Source organism: Anolis sagrei, chromosome X (assembly GCF_037176765.1).
Source record: "Anolis sagrei isolate rAnoSag1 chromosome X, rAnoSag1.mat, whole genome shotgun sequence".
NCBI classification, from domain to species: Eukaryota; Metazoa; Chordata; class Lepidosauria; order Squamata; family Dactyloidae; genus Anolis; species Anolis sagrei.
Genome location: NC_090034.1, coordinates 32,706,564 through 32,732,187, shown reverse-complemented (window position 1 = coordinate 32,732,187; position 25,624 = coordinate 32,706,564). Strand labels below are relative to the sequence as shown.

The following is a 25,624-nucleotide window of genomic DNA, read 5'->3' as shown; positions in this document are numbered from 1 at the left end:
ACATCAGGAGAAAATGCTGCTAGAACACGGTCATACAGCCTGGAAACCACACAGCACCCCTCAATAGTCCAACATTTTGTTCTAACTATGATCAAACTGATGTTACAAGAGGAAGCCAACCAGCAAGACAGTTAAGCTATGAGCAACGCGAAAACACCTCCATGAAGAGCAGCTGAATTTCATGGAGTTCCTCCTGCTTCACATCCACCCCACCCCCTCCCCCCAAGGTTGTTGCCATCAGGTTCCCTTTCATCCCATCCTGGGAAGGTGGACCAAGGTTTCCTCCTAAAGGCCAAAGCAAGTATAGCAGGAAGGCATACAATTCAGGTACCAATAAAATGCATTGGCAACCCAAACTCTAAATGTACTATTCAGTATAGTCATATTTACGCATGTTTATTTGATTTCTGTTTAGAAATCATGAATATCTTAATTTATAGCCTGAATGTGCACAATTGATTTGGTTTGAGCACTGGACTCGGACCTTGGAGAACACTCACTTGGACATGGGAATCTCTGGGATGACCTAAGGCAAGTCACACTCTCTCAGCCTCAGAGGAAGGCAAAGGCAAGAAACATATGTTGTCACCTCTCAAAGTGGACGTTGCCTCCCTCATGGTCAGGGTTGGCAAAAAAACACTTGAGTGGCAAAGGCAGTCCTGACACTAGATCACAATATTATGGCTTTTTTTGTATCTTTGTGATACATCATTTTTGGTTATTTCTGCTCAGCCACTTTCTATGCTTCAGTGGGGTCACAGTTTAGCCTCAATAGCTACAACTTCCACACAGGTGACCCCAGATGGCGTCGTCTGCACAATGTTTTACTATGATTGCCTGATGAGGAAACCAATACAATTCTAGACAAATTGAGGATGTTGGCCTGACCAGGTAGTAGAAGAGGTGGTGAAACCTTCTTGGAGGAGATGGAAGTGAAGGGCTTTTCTGCTCCTGAATCACAGGCTGAACATAATGGACCCTTCAAGGAGCCTCAGTGCACCGCTCTGGGAAGAGGGAAGGTTTTGGTCTCACTTCCTCTAGAGAATGGGCCACTGTGTGCTGATACAAGCTCACAGAGCCATACCAAGACACACAGTAATAATCAGCCTCATCTTCAGCCTGGACATTTGTGATGATTAAAGTGCCCGTGTTCCCAGATGCAGTCGCTGTGAACCGATCTGGGATTCCTGGTCCCCTGTTGCAGCCATTGCAGTGAACAAAACGAGGGACCTCTCCAGATATTTGTTGAACCCAGCGAAAAACACCATCCCAGTTGCCACTGCTTGTAGAACAGGAGAATTGGATGCTGTTTCCCAGAGAGACAGAAACAGAGGCTGGCTGAGTCACTGTTGGCTGTGAATGGGCACCTGGACAGGAAAAAAAAATAATGTGGGGAAAAAGAAAAATTAGAATATGTCCATTTTGAGCAGGTTTTGTGAAAAATACTTTGCAGGTCACTTGGCACTTGTGCCTATGGAAAGTGACTTCTTTTCCTCCTTACCTGCCCAGTAATGAAGGAGCATCAAGAAGAGAAGACCCCAAGACATGGTGGCTGTCAGGAGGAGTTGCCTTTGGGACGCAGGCAGACAACTCTCTGGGACACTTCTTTGTTTCTTTTTAAATTGCACAGAGCGGAAGATGGTCCCATCATGCATTTTGCTCATTGGCTGCTCTGGGATGCCCTGCCTCCCAGGGGAAAGCATGACATCATAGCCCAAAAAGGTTCAGCAGAACCCATTTGCATATAAGGTAGTTGTTGAGGTTATTTCAAAAACATAGATATGGCCCTTGTCTAGGATGACAGTAGATAGTTGTAGGAGATGTTGCTGAGGGAAAGGGTTCATAGCTCAGGAGGCAGACTATGTGGTTTCACCTGAAGAAATGGGCCAGGATTGAACTTTGGCATCTCCAGATAGAAGAAGGATGAGATCTTTAGAGAGGAGAAAGAACCTTCTCTGTCTAAGACTCTGGAGAACCAGAAATGCCAACCCTACAGAAATGGCCTAGGTGGACAAGTAGGATCTAGATGGCCTAGTGTAAAATGGCTTCTGGGCATTCCAGAAACAACACTGTGCTTCAACATGGCATCATACCCATAATTCGTCTCAGTCTTGTAGGAGACCACTCTGCTGTCTGACGTGGACTAGAGGGCTGTTCTAAACAATATGGACAACATCACTATTTAGAACAACTTACCAGGAAAAACATGGAAGACTTTCTTCTGTCTGATAAAATATAAGAATCCCCTAAAAGGAAAGGCATTGTAATACTCTCCATTGAAGCCCACCTAGACCTACAGTTGAGTACATAACAAGAGCCTTGACTAAATCAGACTCAAGTCCTGCATTGGCCCCCAAGATACCTATGGGAAGACAAGGCAGAAGGGCAACACTAGCCTCTCAATAGGTATCAGATACAGAGTTAGCCAAGCTCTGTCCAGATTATAACAAACTCGTTGTTTAGGGGTCAGAGTCTCATCTGAGCAAAGCAAAGGTGCTTGTCAGGATTGGATCTCTGTGCAGAAGTGAGAAGGAGGTCCTTGCACAAAAAATCAGCCATCACCAACGCTCTGCTGCTTCACATCTCCTTAAAGGTGCAGGTGGCATCATGAGGCATTGGCTTCAGTCATGTGAGTCCATCTTCTCCAATTTGGGCCAAGCTTGCCAACATCTCCCCCTAACAGTTATTCTCAGAACTAAGCCCAAGGTTCAGCATGCAGACAGATTTGTGTGCTCTTTTTATAATATCATGTATAATATTACATAATATCTATTTATGATATCTTTTTATAATATTTTATAACAAATTTATTCTAATACCAGCATCAATGAAAATAGAATTTTAAAACAGATGTTATTCATTGTAACTCTATGAGAGTTGTTTATATTATTCTGTGTTCGTGTCATAAACCAAACAGCCAGGACACTTACAATCAGAATTCCTGAGCATAAAAGTAATATTAAGAATCATAATGTATTGTACACTATGTATTGTACGAGGCTCTGAAACATCCCATTATACATGTTCCCTTTCCTGGTGAGACGTGATTGTTGGAGAAAAACTGCTTTTTGTATTATGTGCTTCTTTATAGTGTGTGTTTTTTTTTTCTAAACCAGTGGTTCTAAACTGTGCTCCACGGAGCCCTTGAGGCCCAGGACCTTTCTGGCTAAGCTGTTTAAAGGGCCCTCCTTAAACTTTAAAAACTCCAGAATTCTGCAGGAGGCAGCAACCAGATTTAAAGTGGATCCATGCTCTAATGTGATGAGGTCCATAGAAGAGATGCAAGGATTGGGGAGGGCGTTTCGCTCAGATTCAACTCACAAATAAAGAGCAGAATGAAAGGAAGAGGTTTTGGTCTCACTTCCCTATCTGAATGAACGACTGTGTCACTCACTCCCTGTCCATACAACACAGTAATACACGGCTTCGTCTTCTGCCAGGGCACCTGTGATGGTCAGGGACATTATGTTCCCCGACCTTGACCCTGAAAAACGGTCCGGGACCCCCGAGGGTCGGGTGCTGGTGCTATGCATCACCATCCGAGGTTTACTCCCAGACACATGCTGGGTCCACCAAGGATAGTTGCCATCTCCAATGGTTCCACTATTGTATCTGCAGGACAGGGTGACTGTCCCCCCTTGGGCCACCGATTCCGGGTCCTTCAAGGTCTGCAGTTGCTGGAAACTAGGATCTGGAAGATATCAAAGCAACGAGAGAAGCAATGAAATCATTTGGACCACCACAGTGACATTGCAAATGTGCCCAATTCTCTATTTTCCCAAAGAATTCCCTCCCATCCCATGTCATTCCCTCACCAAAGGCGACCAGGATTGAAAAGAGAAGGAGGGCCCAGGCCATTGTGTTGAGAATGAATAAGCAGATCTTCCAGAAGCAAAAGAATCACAGAGTGGCATACTTCTGCTCTCTCTTAAACCCCTCTCAGCATACCAAATTAGCTGCTTCATGCAAATGTGGTGTTCTTTAAATACAGCCTCCATGCATGAGAGGCCTACACAACAACCAATGCAAAACTTGCAGCAGGTGGTCGTTCTCCCGCTTGGCTTCACATCATAGCATCATAGTGAGACCCTGTGACCTCTGCCTCAGCTTACAGGGAAGGAAATGGACACCACTCTCCATAAAAGTCCATAGCATTGAATGAGACCAAAAGGTTCATCGAATCCAATGACAACCCATACATCAATGTGTAGTCAAAGTGGAAATAAAGGCATCACATAAGATCCCATTAAAATGAAAAGATGGAACACATGATCCCACCCAATTTAAAAGATTTTTGAAAACAAATTTGGAACAAATTATTTAGAAGTGGTTGATCTTTTGGGATTTGAAATGAAAAAGGCTTCTCATGGACAGGTCACCCAACCAGCTCCTCTTTGCATCACATTAATCTTTGCATGCCATTTCTGCAAACTAAAAGAACCAGGTAAGCAAATTCAACACACAGTGAAAAGCTGTTCCCATGGCTTTTTATCATTACACTTTCAGTATTGGGAGGTGAAAAGGAAATATTGGAGAGTAAAGGTGTTGGGTAACTTTATGTAGCAGAAGCAGTAAAAAATGCTGTGAGTGAATTGTGACGATGTGTAACAAGACCTCGGAAAAATTTCCCAATGCACATCTGCACTCCCTAGCCAGTGACCTGATTGATACACAATGGGGGTGATGTGCCTTCATCACTTTGTCAATTTCTCTGTATAGACCCTGTTAGATCTTGAGCCAGCTCAGAAGTCAATCCCATTGATTCAAGATGTCTATGCTCGCTATCCGGGACTAACACACGGGATGCAGGTCTATATCTCTAAGTGAGACTCACATGAAAATAGTGCAACGTGTCCAACTTATATTCAAGATGCCAGGTCCTCCTCCCACACACACCCTTTTTGAAGTCAATACTTTTGAATACCATAGAGAAACATCTTCCTTCAGGAGATTTTGTCTCACTTCCCCTTGCAATTGTATCATTGTGCCTTACGTAAAGCTACTACCAGAGCCATGGTTCGCAGCACAGTAATAAGTTGCCTCGTCCTCTGCCAAGACATTGGTAATGGTCAAATAACGTTCGCTGCCTGATTTGGAACCACTGAACCGTTCTGGGATCCCACTGCCTCGGTTGTTGCTAGTATCAAGGACAAGCCGGGGAGCCTGGCCCTCTCTTTGCTGATACCAGGAGACAACATAGTTCGCATGGCCGCTGCTCAAAGTGGTTGTAAGTCTTACTGTGTTTCCAAGAGTCACAGACTGGAAAGGAACCTGAGTCAGTGTGGGCTGTGAGGCAATGCCTGGAAAACAAAGTATAGAGTGAGGAACATGGCTCAGAATGAATATATTGGCTAAGTGTTGCTCAAGAAGATCATCCTTCACTTGGAAAGGGGATGATGATTGAACCCTTCTCCACTCACCTGAGCAGTATGTAATAAGCAGCAGGAGAAGGGAGGCCCAAGCCATGACTGCGAAAAACAAATCAAGATTGCTTGGCTTGTGAAGAAAATGTCACCTTTGATGGTGGCCTCTCCTCCAGTCTTAAGCTGCTTCCAAGTTGTGAGATCTTCCCTGATATGCAAAGCAACCATTTGCTCATTGGCTGCTGAAGAGCCTCCCTCTTCGTAACCCAAAAGGGGAGATTCCTCAAAGAGAACCCCATGGCTTTATCTCAAACAGTATCTTCTCAACATCCCATAATTCTGTTAGATGCTCAGATCTGTGGACATACAATTCCTCCAAGGTCTCATCTGCAGTGGCAGTGTAGGCCCTTATAATCTAGTTCAAAGCAGATAATCTGAATTCGGAAACCGGATTATAAATTCTTCCTACTATTTGTAAGCAGAACAAAATTTGAAAAGGGAGCATTTTGGTGAATTTCTCCAAGATTAGCAGTTTCTTGATAGTGATTGCCCACCAAGGGTACCGTTATGCCATTGTTCTGCTGGAATCACCCAAGTGAAATGAAATTGCCCTGAATTCACTTCATAACAAAGGTGAAGTTTTGTTGACTGGTGAAGTGGAAGCAACAGTTGCTTGCTCCATAAAGTTTTCAACCAGGTCATGAATCATCTCATGAACTATTGTCCTCTACCTTCAAGTCACTCATGGCTTATGGTGATTGTAACTCACCAAAGTTGTTGAGAGGACTGTGCCATTGCCTTCATCTAAAGCTAAGTGAATTGCCCAAGGGTGTCCTTGACCAATCAGGGATTTCAACCTGAGTAGTTCTCGTGTGACTCATACACGTCTTTATTATACACATGTCTAGCATCATTGCTATTGAACTCTTGTTCACACGGATTAGGTCCTTTTCCAAAGACCACCAGGCATGCACTGCGAAGCCACAACACACCAAGCAAGACTTCCATGCCATTGTTTCTACATGTGATTTGGTGTTAATGTTCAGGATCTCTCTCTCTCTCACACACACACACACACACACACACACAATAGATGCAGATGCATTGATTATACTGGGACAAATTGGGGATGACACACATGAATGGAAAGAACAAAACCTTGTTATCTGTCCTTGAACTGACCGATATGTGATGGAAGAACTGGGTGTCAGGGCATGTGATTGGCATCAGTTTCTGAGTGAAGCACCAGCTTCACAGGCAACTTCAGTTGCTGAGACTATCCGATGGTGAGAAAGGGAAAGGAGTCTATTATAGTCAGTTTGCTGCACTTTTATCTTGAGCTTCTCGCTTCTGGAGAATCGGAGCACGGAGGACAAGAACAAAGACATGGCTTATGTTTAGAGCAGAAAGGAAGAATCCAGGCCTCAATATCCTTCAGAGTGTAACTATACTGTAGAATTTGTATGGTTTAGCTGCACTTCCACAGTTGGATGAGGCACCCAACTCCCAGGATGCCATAGCATGGAACTAGGGAGTTCAGTTGGGGTCAAATAGCATGATGTCTACAGTGTAAATGCTCCCAATTTTTCTGAACCCAATCTCCCAGCCCTGTCGCTCTGAGTCACTTAAATGGTACTGCACAACCAGCAAGTTACTCGCCCGACAAGGGAAAGGGTGTCTTAATCAACAATCTGCTTGGCATTCAGTGATGCTGTTGAAACAGGACAATTATCAGTCTACCCTCTATGGATTTTTTATATTTAAAGAGAGAGAGAAGAGAGAGAGAGAAGAAATCATCCTTTCTTTTTGAAAACAAGGGCAATATCTTCATGCTAAGCCTTTCAGAGCTTCTGACGTTCCTCTTCTTGGGGTGGGGGAGAAGCTGCAGTTTTAGTCTTACTTCCCCATGAGAATGCACTACCGTGATACGAGCTGTCTGTGCTGTACCACCACGCACAGTAATAATCAGCTTCATCTCCAACCTGAACATTTGTGATGGTTAAAGAGCCAGTGTCTCCAGAAGCAGTGGCCGCGAACCGATCCGGGATCCCTGGTCCCCTGCTGCTGCCACAGATACTACAATGAACAAAGCGAGGGCCTTCTCCAGATTTCTGCTGATACCAACTGACATAGCTGACCCAACTTCCACTGCCTTTGGTGCAGGAGAGTGTGACCGTCTGTCCCGGAGACCCAGACACTGAAGCCGGCTGAGTCAATATTCCCTGAGAATGGACTCCTTTGACAAAAGAGAGGAACAAATGGAAATGCAATTGGTTCATTTGCCTTTGACTTGTTGCCCTTTAGGGATGATCAAAAACCCTTCACTGCCTTACCAACATAGAAATCGAAAAGCACCAAGAACAGCAGGGACCAAGTCATGGTGAGCTCTCCAACAGGGTTGAGTTATCTGAAACACACCAAAACTTGTCCAGGAGTTTCCCCTTCCTTCCTTTTTCAATTCAACCTGAGCTGAAGAAGGAGGCCCTCATGCAAATCTGGCCCAGGGCCATTGGCTGTGCTGGAACTTCATATCTCATGAATGTGTAACCCCATAACAAAAGCAAACACAGCAGCATCCATTGACATCATAGATGTTATAAAATATGGAGATGTCCATTGCCCAGGATGACAATGAACAGGGGGAGGCTACATAACCAGAAAAACGGCTGCTGTGGAAAAGGACCCATAGCCCTGGGGCAAATGAGGTGGTTTTGCATGAAGATCTGGGTCAAGATTACTCCTTAGCATTCCAGTTAGAAGGATCAGATCTAAAAGCGGAGAAGAACCTTCTCTGTTTGAGACTCTGGCAAACCGGAGAGGCTTAGCCTTGCATGACTAACCTAAGTGGACATGTAGAATCTAGATCGCCTGGTATAAAATGGCTTCAGGGGATTCTAGAAACAACAGGATGCTTGAACATGGCATCAAACCAAGACTTCTTCTCATTCTTGTAAGAGCCCCATTCTGACATATCATATCATGTGAACAGATGGGTCAGAACAACAGAATGTCTCAAACCTGAGAATTAGAAAGATCAGTGAGAAAGGAAATTAAGACATTCCTTTTTCTTTCCACATTTGAGATCCAAACCAGGAGGGATGCTCAATTTGCCCTTGACCCCAACCCAGCTGAATGTGAAATGGTCAAAAGAGTTCCATTAGAACACCCCAGAAATATAAGATTCAATAAGATACCAAGACTAAATGCTCCCTAGTCCAACATTTGGTTCCCACAGTGGTAAAGTTGACATTCCAATGGGAAGCCTACCAGCAAGATGTTCAAGAGACAGATATCCAAGAGGTGACACCATGAAAACCATTCCAGCTCCTGGGTTTCCCAGAATCTTGTTCTGAGGGTCAAGTAATTATAGGCTCCCAACTTTTGTCTTGATCTCAGACCATGAACTTTGTAGTAAAGGGACTAGCTTGGCAGCCCCCCAGCTGAATGTAGAAATAAATTAAAACGCTCTGGTAGAGCAGCTAAGCCTCATGAATATTCTCCTGCTTCACATCATCCGAAGGTACAGGGTGAGCTGAGTCTCTGAGGTTGGCCATCAGGTTCTCTGGTGGGAAGGTGGAACAAGGTTTCCCTCTAAAGGACAAAGCCAGGAGAGCAGACGACACATGAACTATCAGTAGTATAAAGCAGCAAAATTGTGAACTAAGGTCAGCCCTCCACTTTTGCTGGTGTTCGGGTCACAACATACTTGCAAAAGTGGAAAACTGAAAATCATTTTTTTTTAATTTTATGCTTTTAATGTAAGTTGCTTTGAGTCTCGTTGTGGAGAGACAAAGCAGGGTAAAAAGTAATAATGATAACAATAATAATAATTCTTGAACTGAGAGAACACCTCTTTAGGGATCTCTAGCCTCAGTGGAAGTTGTTCGTTTCTTTTTTTAAAAAAAAAAGTGTAGCGAAAAGGATAGAATCGTGCATTCTTCTCAAAAACCTGTACATCTTCAGGATAAGCTCTTAATGGTTTCTGGCTTTCCTCTTTTTGGGAGAAGAAGACACATTTTTGTCAGACTTCCCCATGAGAATGGACTGCTGTGATACATGCTACCTGTTCTGTACCAACATATGCAATAATAATCGGCCTCATCTTCAGCCTGAACATTTGTGATGGTTAAAGAACCTGTATTCCCAGAATCGGTTGCCGTAAACCGATCCGGGATCCCTGCTCCCCTGCTGCAGCCATTGCAGTGAACAATGCAAGGAGCTTCTCCGGATTTCTCTTGAATCCAGTAGACTTCACTGTTCCAGTTGCCACTGCTTTTGGTGCAGGAGAGTGTGATTGTCTGTCCTGGGGACCCAGATGCTAAAGATGGCTGGGTCAACATTCCCTGAGAATGGACACCTTTGACAAAAGAGAGGAACAAATAGGAATGCAGTTGATTCATTCGCCTTTGCCTTGTTGCCCTTTAAGAGTGATCTAAAACCCTTCTCTACCTTACCAGCATAGAAACTGAAAAGCGCCAAGAACAGCAGGGTCCAAGCCATGATGAGCTCTCCAGAGGGTTGGGCTATCACAAATACACCAATGATTGTGCAGGAGCTTCCCCCTTCCTTTTCAATTCAACCTGAGCTGAAGAGGAAGTCCTTCATGCAAATCCGCCCCAGAGCTATTGGTTGTGCTGTAACTACATATCTCAGGAATGTGTAAGCTCATGACAGAACTAAATATAGGAGCAGCAATTCACATGATATATATTATTATAAAATATGAAGATGGTCATTGCCCATGATGACAATGCCTAGGAGATGTTGCATCACCACAAAGAAGGCTGCTAGGTGAAAGGGTCCATAGCCAAAGGTCAGAGGAGGTGATTTTGCCCCAAGGTATAGACCTGGATTGATCCTTGGGATCTCCACTTATAAGGATCAAGTCTCAGAGACGGGGTAAAAAAGCTTCTCTGCCTGAGACTCTGGAGAAACAATTCATTCTTCAAGGGAGTGCAGAACATTAGCTGAAATGGACCCCTTTCGCATTTCCACCTTGGATTAATCTCAGCAATGTGGCTTGCCCATGAAGCTGGTGTTTTGCTTGGTAAGTGAGGCCCATCACAGTCAATAACAAACAGAGGTCTTCCATCCCAGCTAAGAATGTGACCAACATATCACCTAGTTTGCTCCTCTGGGGTACTGAATGAACAGCACGTAGTAAGTTCAGTTTCTAGTGTTTGCTTAGGAGGAAATATCTGAACGGGAATGAACATGGCAGAGGATTTGCTTCTCTTGCCACTTATTGAAAGCCAGAACAATCGCTGCCTCGACTAAATTTTTGATGTTGATGTTATTTGACCCATTCAAATGCTCAATTTGGAAGCACAGCTTTCCCTGGTTGGAACCAGGAGTCATAGGCACAAGTGATTCTGTGGGAGTTGTATCCAGCCAGTGGTGCTATAAGGAGGCATGGATATGATGCCATGTTAATGAAGTCGAACATGACACCCCCCCCCCATAAAAGATAGTAACTTATAGTTTTGCTAAGGACAAGGACACCAGACTGGATAATAAGGGTTAAGCCTTGGTCAATTTGCCAAGACACTAACAACAGCAAGGACCCTTCCAATGTTAGATAGTGTGTACATTGAATCAAGGTTTTATGCCCTAAGTTTCATATATAGCAGAAGGTAGCACATTTATTACTGAGAAACCACCTCCCTTTACACTTATGTGCTCTTTTGAACTTCTATGGGACTCTGGTGGGAGGGATAAGGGGATATATTCTCTGTATCATGATTTTTATATTTTCATATTTCCCCCCTGTGTATCTGACCATTTCCTGACCCTTTTTTGCCCCATTCCCCTTTTTGGAAAAAATGTATAAAAATATAAGGAAGTCGCCCTGACCCTGGAAAGGAAGAAATTAGCAGTTGAAAGAACCCTTATCAAAAGACACTCCTTGCATGGACTATAACAAAGATTCGTGACCCCTGGCCTCGGAGGTTTTGGCCACCAGAGGAAATAGCCGCTTGGCAATTTTGATTAAATTACAAAGGGACAGAGGGGAGCCTTCGGAAAGCTGTACCTCACCCTGAACTGTCAACCATTCAATCTCTCTACCAAAAAGCATCCACTCAAAGTTGCCCCTATTGTTCCTCTGTCTTAGCATAGAAGAAAATCCGGATTATGGTGGTATCACCAACATCAATGTTTATTAGGACCACTCCAAGAACAATAGAAGGCTAGCTCGAAGGCCTTTTTAGGACTCGCCACCCCCCTGGACATTTCCTGAACTTCCATAATCCACTCAAGAATGCATTGTATTCCATCGTCCCGCCTCCCTCCCTCCTGATTCGCTGAAGCGCCTAGACAGCAGAAGCCCTCTGATTGGCCCAGGCATGCAGCAGAAGCCTTGTGATTGGCCCAGGCGCTCGAGAGGCAGCCAAGCCTCCGCCCAGCTGTTGAAGTGCCAGCCAATCACCTTCAAGTCGGGCGGAGAGCGGGCAGCGGGAGATTCAAATTGGACAACTCTGTTTTTCTATAAAAATGGCTTTTATTTGTACTAATGCATGCTTAGCTTGGTGAAATATTGCTGCTCTGCATCCTTTTCAGCTGAATAGCTAATAAATCATCTCGGTGGTGCTTCCTTCAACCTTGGTGAGATTCTTTTTGGGAACCTAAGGAAAAATAATTATTTTAAAATTGGGCTTCCCTTTGCTCACTACTGTAGCGATCCCTCTTTGGTGGGGCCGCAGGGTCTCTCCTTCAAGGCCAAACCCTTTTAAATTCCTCCATGATTTCAGTAATGCACTCTGTTGTTTCATCCTAGCCATTTTATACCAGGCTATCTAGATCAGACCTCACTACCTCTGAGGATGCTTGGCATAGATGCAGGTGAAATGTCAGGAGAGAATGCCTCTAGAACATAGCCATACAGCCTGAAAAAACCTACAGCAACCCTATCTAGATCCTGTTTGTCCACCTTGGTTGGTCCTGCAGGGCTGGATATCTATGGATCTTGAGCTTCCCATTGTTGCAGCTACTACCGTTGATCTAGTGAAACAGGAGTTGAGGGACAAAAAACAGGTGTGGCTTAGGGTTAGCACAGAGGCCTCAGATTCCTTATGGGGTACATTTTTGCTCCAGAAACTGTGTAGTCTGACCCACTTGAACTGCCATGACTCCATATTATGGAATCCTGGTAGTTGTTGTTTGATGAGGCAAACAACTCTTGTCTAGAGAAAGCAAAGAACCTGCAACTCCAAGGATTCCACACTCTGGAGCCATGGCATTTCAAGTGGAGTCTAATGTTATTAATCCTACAGTGTAGATGCCCTCAAAGTCTCCAACGTGTTCCTCCTGCTCTTCAATAGGCATTAGGTTTGCTGCACTCCCAACCCTGTGGCTCTGAATTACTTAAAAGGCACCTAACAGCCTACAAGTTACTGGTCCAAAAGGTGAAAGGGTGTTTTGATCAGCAATCAGATTGACTTTTGGTGGCACTCCTGAAACAGGAAGTTATTCAGCCTCAATTAAGTATTTCTTTTTAAAAGTGTAGAAAGACGAGATAGAATCATGCACTCTATTCAAAAACTGGCACAACATCTTCAGCTCTTCAGCTCTCCAGAATCTCTGACTTTCTTCCTCTTGGGAGGAGAACTGACAGTTTTTGTTTCACTTCCCCATGAGAATGGACCACCGTGATACGAGCTGCCTGTGCTGTACCACCACCCACAGTAATAATCGGCTTCATCTCCGGCCTGAATATTTGCGATGGTTAAAGAGCCTGTGTTTCCAGAAGCAGTTGCCGTGAACCGATCCGAGATCTTGTCACCTCTGCTGCAGCCATTGCAGTGGATAAAGCGAGGGCCCTCTCCAGATTTCTGCTGATACCAACTGGCATAGCTGCCCCAGCTTCCACTGTCTTTGGTGCAGGAGAGTGTGACTGTCTGTCCCGAGGACACAGAAACAGAAGATGACTGAGTCAATGTTCCCTGAGAATGGACACCTTTGACAAAAGAGAGGAACAAATTGAAATGTGGTTGGTTCATCTGCCTTTGCCTTGTTACCCTTTAGGGATGGTCTAAAATCCTTCTCTGCCTTACCAGCATAGTAATTGAGAAGCACCATGAACAGCAAGACCTGGGCCATGATGAACTCTCCAAAGAAGTTGTGCTTTCAGAAATGCACGAAGGCTTGTCCAGGAGCTTCCTCCTTCCTTCCTTTTTCAATTCAACCTGAGCAGAAGGAGGAAGACCTCATGCAAATCTGCCCCAGAGCCATTGGCTGTACTGGAACTTCATATCTTGGGAACATGCAACCTCATGAAAGGAGCAAATGCAGCAGCATCCATTGATATTGTAGATATTGTTATAAAATATGAAGATGACAACTGCCTGTGATGACAATAGCTAGAAGAGCTTACATCACCACAAAGAAGGTTGCTGCGTGAAAGGGTCCATAGCCGAAGGTCAGTGGAAATAATTTTGCCTGAATATATGGGCCAGGATTGATCCTTGGGATCTTCAGTTAGAAGGATCAGGACTCAGAGGAAGGGAAAGAACCTTCTCTGACTGAGAACCATAGATTCCCTGCAGGACTGACCAAGGTGGACAAGCAGGATCTAGATGGCCTTTTATAGAATGGCTGGGATGAAACAACAGAGTACATCAACATGGTATCATATCCATGTCTGCTTATGGCTGGATACAACTCACGTGTGTTCTCCCTGCAGAATCACTCATGCCTATAAGTCCCGGTTCCAAACGGAGAAAGCTTTGCTTCTAAGTTGAGCAATTGAATTGGTCAAACAACATCAACATCAATAAATCAATCCAGGAAATGATTGTTTTGACTTTCCTCTTGCAATAAGTGACAAGAGAAGCAAATCCTCTGTCATGTTCTTCCCAAGAAGTTGTTTACTCCTGAGCAGACCCTAGAAACTGAACTTACTAGGAGCCATTCATTCAGCACCACTGAGGAGCAAACTAGGTGATATGTTGGTCACATTCTTGGCCTTGATAGAAGACCACTGTTTGTTATTTACTGTGATGGGCCTCACTTACAAAGCAAAACACCAGCTTTATGGACAAGCCATGTTGCTGAGACTAACCTTTTTGAAAATGTGAATCTCCATGACCACCTGGAAACCACTTTTTTGGAAAACCACTAGTCAAGGAATCATAGAATCATAGAATCATAGAATCAAAGAGTTGGAAGAGACCTCATGGGCCATCCAGTCCAACCCCCTGCCAAGAAGCAGGAATATTGCATTCAAATCACCCCTGACAAATGGCCATCCAGCCTCTGCTTAAAAGCTTCCAAAGAAGGAGCCTCCACCACACTCCGGGGCAGAGAGTTCCACTGCTGAACGGCTCTCACAGTCAGGAAGTTCTTCCTAATGTTCAGATGGAATCTCCTCTCTTGTAGTTTGAAGCCATTGTTCCGTGTCCTAGTCTCCAAGGAAGCAGAAAACAAGCTTGCTCCCTCCTCCCTGTGGCTTCCTCTCACATATTTATACATGGCTATCATATCTCCTCTCAGCCTTCTCTTCTTCAGGCTAAACATGCCCAGTTCCCTAAGCCGCTCCTCGTAGGGCTTGTTCTCCAGACCCTTGATCATTTTAGTCGCCCTCCTCTGGACACATTCCAGCTTGTCAATATCTCTCTTGAATTGTGGTGCCCAGAATTGGACACAGTATTCCAGATGTGGTCTAACCAAAGCAGAATAGAGGGGTAGCATTACTTCCTTAGATCTAGACACTATGCTCCTATTGATGCAGGCCAAAATCCCATTGGCTTTTTTTGCTGCCACATCACATTGTTGGCTCATGTTTAACTTGTTGTCCACGAGGACTCCAAGATCTTTTTCACACGTACTGCTCTCGAGCCAGGCGTCCCCCATTCTGTATCTTTGCATTTCATTTTTTCTGCCAAAGTGGAGTATCTTGCATTTGTCACTGTTGAACTTCATTTTGTTAGTTTTGGCCCATCTCTCTAATCTGTCAAGATCGTTTTGAATTCTGCTCCTGTCCTCTGGACTATTGGCTATCCCTCCCAATTTGGTGTCATCTGCAAACTTGATGATCATGCCTTCTAGCCCTTCATCTAAGTCATTAATAAAGATGTTGAACAGGACCGGGCCCAGGACGGAACCCTGCGGCACTCCACTTGTCACTTCTTTCCAAGATGAAGAGGAAGCATTAGTGAGCACTCTCTGTGTTCGTCCACTTAACCAATTACAGATCCACCTCACCGTAGTTTTGCCTAGCCCACATTGGACTAGTTTCCTTGCCAGAAGGTCATGGGGGACCTTGTCGAAGGCCTTACTGAAATCCAGGTATGCTACATCCACGGCATTCCCCGCATCTACCCAGCTTGTAGCTCTATCGAAGAAAGAGATCAGATTAGTCTGGCATGACTTGTTTTTGATAAATCCATGTTGACTATTAGCGATGACTGCATTTGTTTCTAAGTGTTTGCAGACCGCTTCCTTAACAATCTTTTCCAGAATCTTGCCCGGTATCGACATGAGGCTGACCTGACGGTAGTTGTTTGGGTCGTCCTTTTTTCCCTTCTTGAAGATTGGGACCACATTGGCCCTCCTCCAATCTGCTGGAACTTCTCCCGTTCTCCAAGAACTCTCAAAGATGGTTGCCAATGGTTCCGAAATGACTTCCGCTAGTTCCTTCAGTACTCTTGGGTGTAGTTGATCTGGCCCTGGGGACTTGAACTCATTAAGAGCGGCCAGGTATTCCTGGACGACTTCTTTCCCAATTTGGGGTTGGATGTCCTCCCATCCCTCATCCACTCCATCTTGCTGAGGTTGAAGACTCTCTTTTTGTGAGAAGACCGAGGCAAAGAAGGCATTAAGTAGTTCTGCCTTTTCCCTGTCCCCTGTCAGCATTGCCCCATCTTCTCCTCGAAGAGGTCCTATCGCCTCCTTGTTTTTCCTTTTTCTACTGCCATAAGAATAGATGCCCTTTTTATTGTTTTTAATGTCCCTGGCAAGTCTGAGCTCGTTTTTTGCTTTAGCTTTGCAGACCTTTTCCCTACAGGTGTTGGCTATTTGTTTGAATTCTTCTTTGGTGATTTCTCCCTTTTTCCACTTCTTGTGCATGTCTCTTTTGTGTCTTAGCACAGTTAGAAGTTCTTTGGACATCCATTCTGGCTTCTTTGCACTTGTCCTATTTTTTCTCTTTGTTGGCACGGTTTGCAATTGCGCCTTGAGTATTTCACTCTTGAGAAATTCCCATCCATCCGTAGCTCCCTTGTCTTTTAGTATCTGTGTCCACGGAATGCTGCTCAGCGTTTCCTTCATTTTTTGGAAATCAGCTCTCCTAAAGTCCAAAATGCAGGTTTGACTTGTCTTAGTTTCGGCCTTCCTTTGTACCTCAAATTGCAGGAGCACATGGTCACTTGCCCCTAAGGATCCTACCACTTCGACCGCATCGATCAGGTCCTCCGCATTTGTTAGGATGAGATCAAGAGTAGCCAATCCCCTTGTTGCCTCTTCTACCTTCTGGACCATGAAATTGTCTGCAAGGCAAGCGAGGAATTTGTTGGACCTTGTACTCTTGGCCGAGTTTGTTTTCCAGCAAATATCGGGATAGTTGAAATCGCCCATGACTACTACATCTCTTTTCTGTGCCTGTTTGGTCAACTGTTGGCAGAAGACTTCATCAAGATCTTCCTCCTGGCTTGGGGGTCTGGCTTGGGGGGCATGACCTTGTTAGAAGTCGCAACCCTTTGAAAAAAGTTGTTCACAAGCATTTGTGCAAGGCAACTAGGGCTCTCAGCTGTTAAACTGATAACCTAGGTATGTCTTGGAACTGTAAGGGACAAAGACATGCCAATGCACAAAAAATAATTAGCAGAGTATTAGAAATGTTCTTTCAAGTTGCCCAAAAACATCTGTTATCAAACTCAAAAGATCCCCCCCCCCCCCGGCTAAAACTATTGATTTGAGCAACATTGATCTGCAGCAGAGCATTCTGTAGGTTCACACGAACTTAACCATCACTCCAAAGAATTGCTGCCAGCAACCCCTAGTCTGGAGGAGCCCAGCAGCAGCCACCAGCACCTAACAGAGGCCCCAGAGTTTCTTATGGGGTGCATTTACACTCCAGAATCCATGTAGTGTGATCCACTTGAACTGCCATGACTCCATACTATGGAATCTTTGTCCATAGTTGATGTTTGATGAGGCAAAAAACTATTGGGCAGAGAAGGCGAACCACCTACAACACCCAGGATTGCAGAGCCGGAAGCCATGGTATTTCAAGTGGGGTCTAATGGTATGAATTCTGCAGGGTTGATACCCTCAAAGTCTTTAACTGGATCCTCCGGCTCTTCAATAGGTATAAGGTTTTCTTCACTCCCAGCCCTGTGGCTCTGAATTATTTAAAATGCACCTAACAGCCTACAAGTGACTGGCCCAAAAGGTAAAAGGGTGCCATGATCAGCAATCGACTTTTGGTGGTACTCCTGAAACAGGAAGGTATTCAGTAGGCTTGGGTGATCAATGAAATAAATGTTTCTAAACTCGTTTCAGATATAGGGGATGCTGGTGGTTCGGATCTAAAGTCAATTCCGATTTTCAATGGAAAAAAAGTTCAAAAAGTTTTCAAAACATCCGAGACTTCTGAATCCTTTGTTAATGGTTTGACAGTATTATTTCCTGTTTCACTGGGTGGTCTTTACTTTGAAAGTAGTTGTTTTACTCCAGAAAAAGGGGGGGGTGGCAAAGGGAGGAAATTCATCCACTCTGGTTTAAAATGGTTTAAAACAGTTTAAAACGGTTAAAAACGGCTTCTCTGTAATAACCCAGTTATCCCAGGCCGTTTTAAAATGCTGCTCCTGCTAATCACTGGGAGAAGGAGATAGGAGAGAGAGAAGGGGGGAATTCTCTATTCCATTTTAAAATGCTGCTCCTGCTAATCACAGGGAGAAGGAGATAGGAGAGAGAGAAGGGGGGGAATTCTCTATTCCATTTTAAAATGCTGCTTAATAATAATAATGATAATAATAATAATAACAACAACAACAACAACAAACCCCCTTCTGCCTTCATGCAGGGAATGCACAATCAAAGCACCCCTGACAGATGGCCATCCATTCTTAATAATAATAATAATAATAATAATAATAATAATAATAATAGTTTTAACCTCGGAGAAGGAGATAGGAGAGAAAGAGAGAGAGAGGAGGGGGAATTCTCTATTCCGTTTTAAAATGCTGTCCCAGACTCCAGATGGTCACCCAGCCTCAATAATAATAATAATAATAATAATAACAACAACAACAACAACAACAACAACAACAAACCCCCTTCTGCCTTCATGCAGGGAATGCATAATCAAAGCACCCCTTGTCGTCGAGGGCATCCCAGGCCCCTGCCTTTAAGCTGGTGTAGCCAGAAGCAGGGAGTTCCACAGTTCCTGGGTGCAGAGATTGGGCCAAACTGATGAAATGTGCCCCAACAGCAAGCTCAACCAGGGACTCAACACAGCCCTACGCTCTCTCTTTTCACTTTCCTACCCAGCCCCAACTTTTTAACAAATCCCTAAATAAAGATTAATGAAATTGCAACTTTTAACTCTCTAGCTTGATACTTTGTGTCTTTCCTTGCCTGGACTATCCAAATGCATGAAACTAACCTTTTCCAGGCCACGGGAGACTGCAGGCCTGCCCGGAATGCCTTCCTGGCGTTCCAGGGAGGCCGAATCTGTGCTTCTCCAAACCGTGGATACTGAATCTCCCCTTTGGGGCCCCAGTACCCGCGAGATGGCGGATCACCTCCATTTTGATGGCATATTTTTCCTAGCTTAATTCTAACACTATCTGCTATCTCGCTTTTTGCATTTCAGGCTTCAACGCCTGGGGAATAATCATTTATGTTTTAAGAATAGTTTACAAGAAACAGCTGATTGTCAAAAAGCTGGCTCCGTTGCTTCCGCGCTGCTGCGCTTCGCCATTCCATTGCCTCTGCCAAGCCCCTGACCTGGAGACTCAGTGCGGCTACCCCATGAGGCTTTCAGGGAAGAGCCTGGCCTTGGGGTCCCAGTCCTTGGAAATAGTTGTAGTTTCCCAAGGACCAAAGGCAAACTCGATCTTGGACGCTGCAGGGATCCATTCCTTGGCTCAGTGGAAATCATCAAGCTCCCTTTGTGACTGTTGGACTTTCTTCAATTTCCTTTTTGCTCAAAAGAACTCATTTTTGCATCTGAACTTCCCCCAGTATGAACTATGGACACATGTTTTAATAAAATTATTATTTTAATCAATTTCTCTGGCGGGCAGGGGGTGGGAAGAGATGTTTGATATGAATTTCTTTGGATTCCTATATTCCCCATGTATTTTTCCTAAATTCTTGCCATGGCACCCAACCCATCGCCCCTTTTCTCCCTTCTTGGGGGAAACTCATCAGGAAGCGGCCAGCTGCTGTAAAGGACAATTAGCAATTACAAAGGACTTTTATCATGATAACTCATGCATGGAAAACATAGAATTGGAAACCTCAAATTGAACTTCGGAGCCGGTCCATTCAATGAAAAGGTTTCGCTTGGCACCTTTTGAACGCATCACCCTGGGGGGCAGAAGACCCTCAAAGGGTCTTTTCCCCCGAAACTGTTCCTCCTTTCAAAACTTGCTATGACATACATTCACCTCAGTATCTTCATTGTGTCCCAACTAATGGCGACAGGAAGACCCGGATAAGGCAATCAACGTTTATCATAGACCCATCCAAAGACTGGGCTCGGACTCAAGATCCCCAAGGCATGAAATCCTATAATCCACTCATCAGCCCATTGTTTCATCCTCGTCCCGCTTCCCTTCTCCTGATTCGCCAGGGCGCTGAGGTGGTAGGAGCTTTCCCATTGGTTCCTGCGCAGCAGAGGAGCTCTGTGATTGGCTCTGACACAGAGCGGGCGGCCGCGCCTCCTCCCAGCTGGAATCACGTCAGCCAATCACCTGCGAGCCAGGCGGAGGGTGGGAATTTTGAAACTTCTAAGCCTGTAAACCCTATAAAAATGTCTCTAATCTTTGTACTGGCATGCTTTGTAGGCGAATGATTGCTACATTGCATCCTTTTCAGCTGAATCGCTAATAAAAACACCTCGGTGCCACTTCTTCAACTTTGGTGAGATTATTTTGATTTATTTCATTTCAATAAAATTGCTGAAATCAGGCTTCTCTATCTCGCCAAAGTAGTGATCCCTCTTTGGTGGGGTCCCAGGGTCCCTCCTCCTGGGGACGACCCTCCTAAAGTTCCTATCGGCTTCACCCTGACAGATGGCCATCCATTCTTAATAATAATAATAATAGTAATAACAATAGTAATAATAATAATAACAACAACAAACCCCCTTCAGCCTTCATGCAAGGAATGCACAATCAAAGCACCCCTGACAGATGGCCATCCATTCTTAATAATAATAATAATAATAATAATAATAGTTTTAACCTCAGAGAAGGAGATAGGAGAGAGAGAGAGAGAGAAAGAGAGAGGAGGGGGGAATTCTCTGTTCTGTTTTAAAATGTTTGCCCAGACTCCAGATGGTCACCCAGCCTCAATAATAATAACAACAACAACAACAAACCCCCTTCTGCCTTCATGCAGGGAATGCACAATCAAAGCACCCCTGACAGATGACTATCCATTCTTAATAATAATAATAATAATAATAATAATAATAATAATAATAATAATAGTTTTAACCTCCTGGCCCAGGACGTTTAGGCAGGCAGGAAGGCAGGCAGGTCTCTGTGACTGCTGCACCCGCTGTGTCTTCCTTGCTCAGTGCAGGCCAGAGTGAGGAAAGAGGCCAAAGGCTGCCTTCGGGAGCAGCGAGCCCCAGAAGAACCATGTGGAAGGAGGCGGGAAGCAGCAGAGGGCACACTCGCCAACTGCTTCACTCAGCTAGAGGCTTCCCAACGCTGGGAGAGAGATGCCCCGTGTTGGCAAGCCGCAGGGGAAAGGTGACCGGCAGGAGGAGAGAGGAAATTCATCCGCTTAAGCTGAGGCCAGGGACCAGAAGTGGGGTAAACGCCAACTCACTTACTGATTCGTAAGAGAAATGGCAGAAAAAGCTTCGGAAAGGCAAAGGGACTTCAGGTTTGCTTAAAAACGTCGAAATCGATTAAAAAAGCGAATCTTTCAGAAGATTCCGAGGATTCCGACGGTACCTACCCATGCCTAGTATTCAGCCTACCCTCAATGAAATTTATTTATTTTTAAAAGTGGATTTATTTATCATATCAGGAGCGAACCAAGGATACAGTTGTAATGTATCTTTAAAAACACAAAGTTTAGAAACTTTGCATTATATTAAATGTCCTTTGACCAGTAGCTGGTCACTTGGAGTGCCTCTGCTGTTGCTGTAAGAAGGTCCTCCGTTGTGCATGTGGCAGGGCTCAGACTGCATTGCAATAGGTGGTCTATGGTTTGCTCTTTTCCACACTCGCATGTCGTGGACTCTACTTTGTGGCCCCATTTCTTAAGGTTGGCTCTGCATCTCGTGGTGCCGGAGAGCAGTCTGTTCAGTGCCTTCCAAGTTGCTCAGTCATCTGTGTGCCCAGAGGGGAGTCTCTCATTTGGTATCAGCCATGGCTTGAGGGTCTGGGTTTTAGCCTGCCACTTTTGGACTCTCGCTTACTGAGGTGTTAAAAGTGGAGAAAGAGAGATGGAATCATTGGTTCTGTTCAAAAACTGGCACAACATCTTCAGCTCTTCAGAGTCTCTGGCTTTGTTCTTGGGAGGAGAAGTGACAGTTTTAGTCTCACTTCCCCATGAGAATGGACCAAAGGGGTATGTGTTGCCGTACCAACACCCACAGTAGTAATCGGCCTCGTCTTCACCCTGGACATTTGTGATGGATAAAGAGCCTGTGTTTCCAGAAACAGATGCCGTGAACCGATCCGGAATCCCTGCTCCCCTGCTGCAGCCATTGCAGTGAACAAAGTGAGGGCCCTCTCCAGATTTCTGCTGATACCAGGAGATAATGCTGCTCCAGATTCCACTGCCTTTGGTGCAGGAGAGTGTGACCGTCTGTCCCAGGGAGCCAGACACTGAAGCTGGCTGAGTCAATGTTCCCTGAGAATGGACACCTTTGACAAAAGAGAGGAACAAATGGAAATGCAATTCATCCTGCTTTGCCTTTTTGCCTTTATGGGGTGATCTAAAACCCTTCTCTACCTTACCAGCAAGGAAATTGAGAAGCACCAAGAACAGCAGGGTCCAAGCCATGATGAGCCCTTCAAAAGAGTTGGGCTTTCAGAAATGCACAAAGGATTGTCCAGGAGCTTCCTCCTTTCTTCCTTTTTCAGTTCAACCTGAGCTGAAGGAGGAGGACCTCATGCAAATCTGTCCCAGAGCTATTGGCTATGCTAGAACTTCATATCTCAGGAACATGTAACCTCATGACAGAAGCAAATGCATCAGCATCCACTGACATAGATATTATAAAATACGAAGATGGCCATTGCTCAGGATGACAATGGCTAGGAAAGCTTAGATCACCACAAAGAAGGTTGCTGTGCGAAAGGGTCCATAGCCCAAGGGCAGAGGAAATTATTCTGCCTGAAGATATGGGCCAGGATTGATCCTTGGAATTTCCAGTTAGAAGGATCAGGACTAAGAGGAAGGGAATAACCTTCTCTGCCCAAGACTCTGGGAACCATATATGTCCAGCCCTGCAGGACTGACCAAGGTGGACAAACAGGATCTAGTGTTGTGACTGATAGGAGAGATAATACCAAGAGTGATCCTTTGTTGAGGCAGAAAAGTACGGTTTTATTTTCAGCTGAGACCCTGGCATGGAATCTCCTCCAAGAGCAAACCAGAATGAGGATAAAGGCGTTGACTTACCCTTTTATACATCTTCAAATGCAGGCAAACAAAGAAACATACTCCTACATGCATTAACATCATCACTACATCACTTTAGCATCATAGAAATATCAAATAATATCTTTCTACATGCATGAGGCATGTCTCAACATTCAGCTTACAGCAAGCTAGATACAGTAGGATTCAGCTTACACAGATCCATCAAGGGGCCTATTTTGACCTGTCAGGAGGGAGGGGGAGAGAACCACTTCTTACTTTTTACTTCTATCTGATGGTGCCAAGCCATTCTTTTCTCCCCCCTGAAATGTTCACTCCCCTCTTGCCTGTGCCTTGGACACAGATACTTCAGCATCCTTTTTGTCCTGTCAGCTTAGCTTCCTAATACAGAGAGAACCTGATTTTTCTTACAGTTCAGTGCTTCTAATGTACATACAATATATGTAAAAAAAATCTGTATTTCCACATCACTAGATGGTCTGGTATAGAACGGCTGGGATGAAACAACAGAGTACATCAACATGGCATCAAATACATGTCTACTTATGGCACCATTGGCTGGATACAACTCACATGTGCTCTCTCACAGAATCACCCATACCCATGAGTCCCAGTTCCAACCAGAAAAAGCTTTGCTTCCAAGTTGAGTTGGTCAAACAACATCAACAGCAATAAATCAGTCCAGGAAGTGATGATTCTGACTTTCCTCCTGCAATAAATGGCAAGAGAAGCAAATCCTCTGTCATGTTCTTCCCATTCAGACATTTCCTCCTGAGCAGACACTGGAAACTGAACTTACTAGAAGCCATTCATTCAACACCCCTGGGAAACAAACTAGGTGATACATTGGTCACATTCTTAGCTGGAATGGAAGACTTCTGTTTGTTATTGACTGTGATAGGCCTCACTTACCAAGCGAAACACCAGCTTCATGGGCAAGCCATGTTGCTGAGACTAACCTATGGTGGGAATGGGAAAGAGATCCATTTCAGGGAATGTTCTGCACTCCCTTGAAGGATGAATTGTATCTTGAGCTTCCCGTTGTCGTAGCTACTACCTTAGATTTGGAGAAACAGGAGTTGAGAAACAAGAAACAGATGTGGCTTAGTTTGGTAGTGAAGGAAATGAAGCACAGAGCCCTCAGATTTCCTTATGGGGTGCATTTATGCTCCAAAAACTGAGTAGTCTGACCCACTTGAACTGCCATGACTCCATACTATGGAATTTTGGGAGTTGTCATTTGATCAGGCAAACAACTTTTGTGTAGAAAAAGCAAAGAACCTACAACTCCAACAATTCCACAGCCTGGAGGCATGCTATTTCAGGTGGAGTCTAATGGTATGAATTCTGCAGGATATATGCCCTCAAAGTCTCCAATGTGGCGCAGCTAGTTAGTAGCCAGCTGCATTAAATCACTACTGGCCGAAAGGTCATGAATTCGAAGGGTCAGGGTAAGCTCCCAACCATTAATAGTCTAGCTTGCTGTTGACCTATGCAGCCCAAAAGGCAGTTGCATCTGTCAAGTAGGAAATTTAGGTACCGCTTTACGCAGGGAGGCTAATTTTACAATGCCACTAAATAAAAACCTTCCAGCAACGTGCAGAAAAATGAGGAAGTACTCCATCAAAGGACTCGGTGTCACAAGTGCATGGTGAAATGGCAGCTCCCCCTGTGGTCAGAATCGAGCATACCCTTATGAAGTCGGAAAAAGCTGGAATGTTAAATTGCCTCTGTGTCTGTCTATATATGTTGTATGTCTAAATGGCATTGAATGTTTGCCATGTATATGTGCATTGTAATCTGCCCTGAGTTCTCTGTGGGGTGAGAAGGGCGGAATATAAATACTGTAAATAAATAAATTAATGCGTTCCTCCTGCTCTTTAATAGGCATAGGGTTTGCTGCACTCCCAGCCCTGTGGCTCTGAATTACTTGAAAGGCATCTAACAGCCTACAAGTGACTGCCTTAAAAGGTAAAAGGGTGCATTGATCAGTAACTGGCTTGATATTCAGTGGCACTCCTAAACAGGAAGTTTTTCAGCCTCAAAGCAGTTTATTTTTAAAAGTGGAGAAAGAGAGATATAATCATGGATTCTATTCAAAAACTGGCACAACATCTTCAGCTCTGCACCTCTCCAGAGTCTCTGACTTTCTTCTTCTTGGGAAGAGAAGTGACAGTTTTAGTCTCATTTCCCCATGAGAATGGACCACCGTGATACAAGCTGCCTGTGTAGTACCAACACAAACAGTAATAATTGGCCTCATCTCGAGCCTGAACATTTGTGATGGTTAAAGAGCCAGTGCTTCCAGAACCAGATGCTGTGAACCGATCTGGGATTTCTGGTCCCCTGCTGCTGCAGCCACTGCAGTAAACAAAGTGAGGGGCCTCTCCAGATTTCTGCTGATACCAGTAGACAGTGCCACTCCAGCTTCCACTGCCCTTGGTGCAGGAGAGTGTGACTATCTGTCC

The 25,624-nt window shown here is 44.6% G+C and overlaps 2 protein-coding genes across 4 annotated transcripts in view; both read right to left on the bottom strand.

Moving 5' to 3' along the window:
- The window catches only part of LOC132781523 (immunoglobulin lambda-1 light chain-like), a 224,553-nt gene that overhangs the window by 170,663 nt on the left and 28,266 nt on the right, over positions 1–25,624 (bottom strand). Inside the window, exons 1-2 of one of the 3 annotated variants that reach the window (XM_067473142.1) lie at positions 13,415–13,500; positions 13,013–13,317 (exon numbers count right to left, since the gene is read on the bottom strand). The exons of 1 other annotated variant lie outside the window; for it this stretch is intronic. In XM_067473142.1, the coding sequence (XP_067329243.1) occupies positions 13,013–13,317; positions 13,415–13,460 (351 nt within the window). In that variant the 5' untranslated portion in view covers positions 13,461–13,500. Of the gene's footprint in view, positions 1–7,292; positions 7,600–7,696; positions 7,793–13,012; positions 13,318–13,414; positions 13,501–25,624 lie in introns of those variants that run through there. One more of the 3 variants, XM_067473140.1, reaches the window with a different exon arrangement.
- On the bottom strand, positions 3,387–5,520 carry VPREB1 (V-set pre-B cell surrogate light chain 1). Its single transcript, XM_067473399.1, has 3 exons — positions 5,421–5,520; positions 5,100–5,300; positions 3,387–3,484 (listed from the first exon to the last, which is right to left on the bottom strand). The coding sequence occupies exons 1-3, from the start codon at positions 5,464–5,466 to the stop codon at positions 3,387–3,389; spliced, it is 345 nt and encodes a 114-aa protein (XP_067329500.1). The 5' UTR covers positions 5,467–5,520.

Coding starts and splice junctions, on each gene's coding strand:
- VPREB1 (XM_067473399.1), bottom strand. CDS start 5,466: ATGGCTTGGGCCTCCCTTCTCCTGCTGCTTATTACATACTGCTCAG. Junction 5,301..5,420: donor GCTTATTACATACTGCTCAG/GTGAGTGGAGAA, acceptor TTTGTTTTCCAG/GCATTGCCTCACAGCCCACA. Junction 3,485..5,099: donor GATCCCAGAACGGTTCAGTG/GTTCCAAATCAG, acceptor ACCGTTTTTCAG/GGTCAAGGTCGGGGAACATA.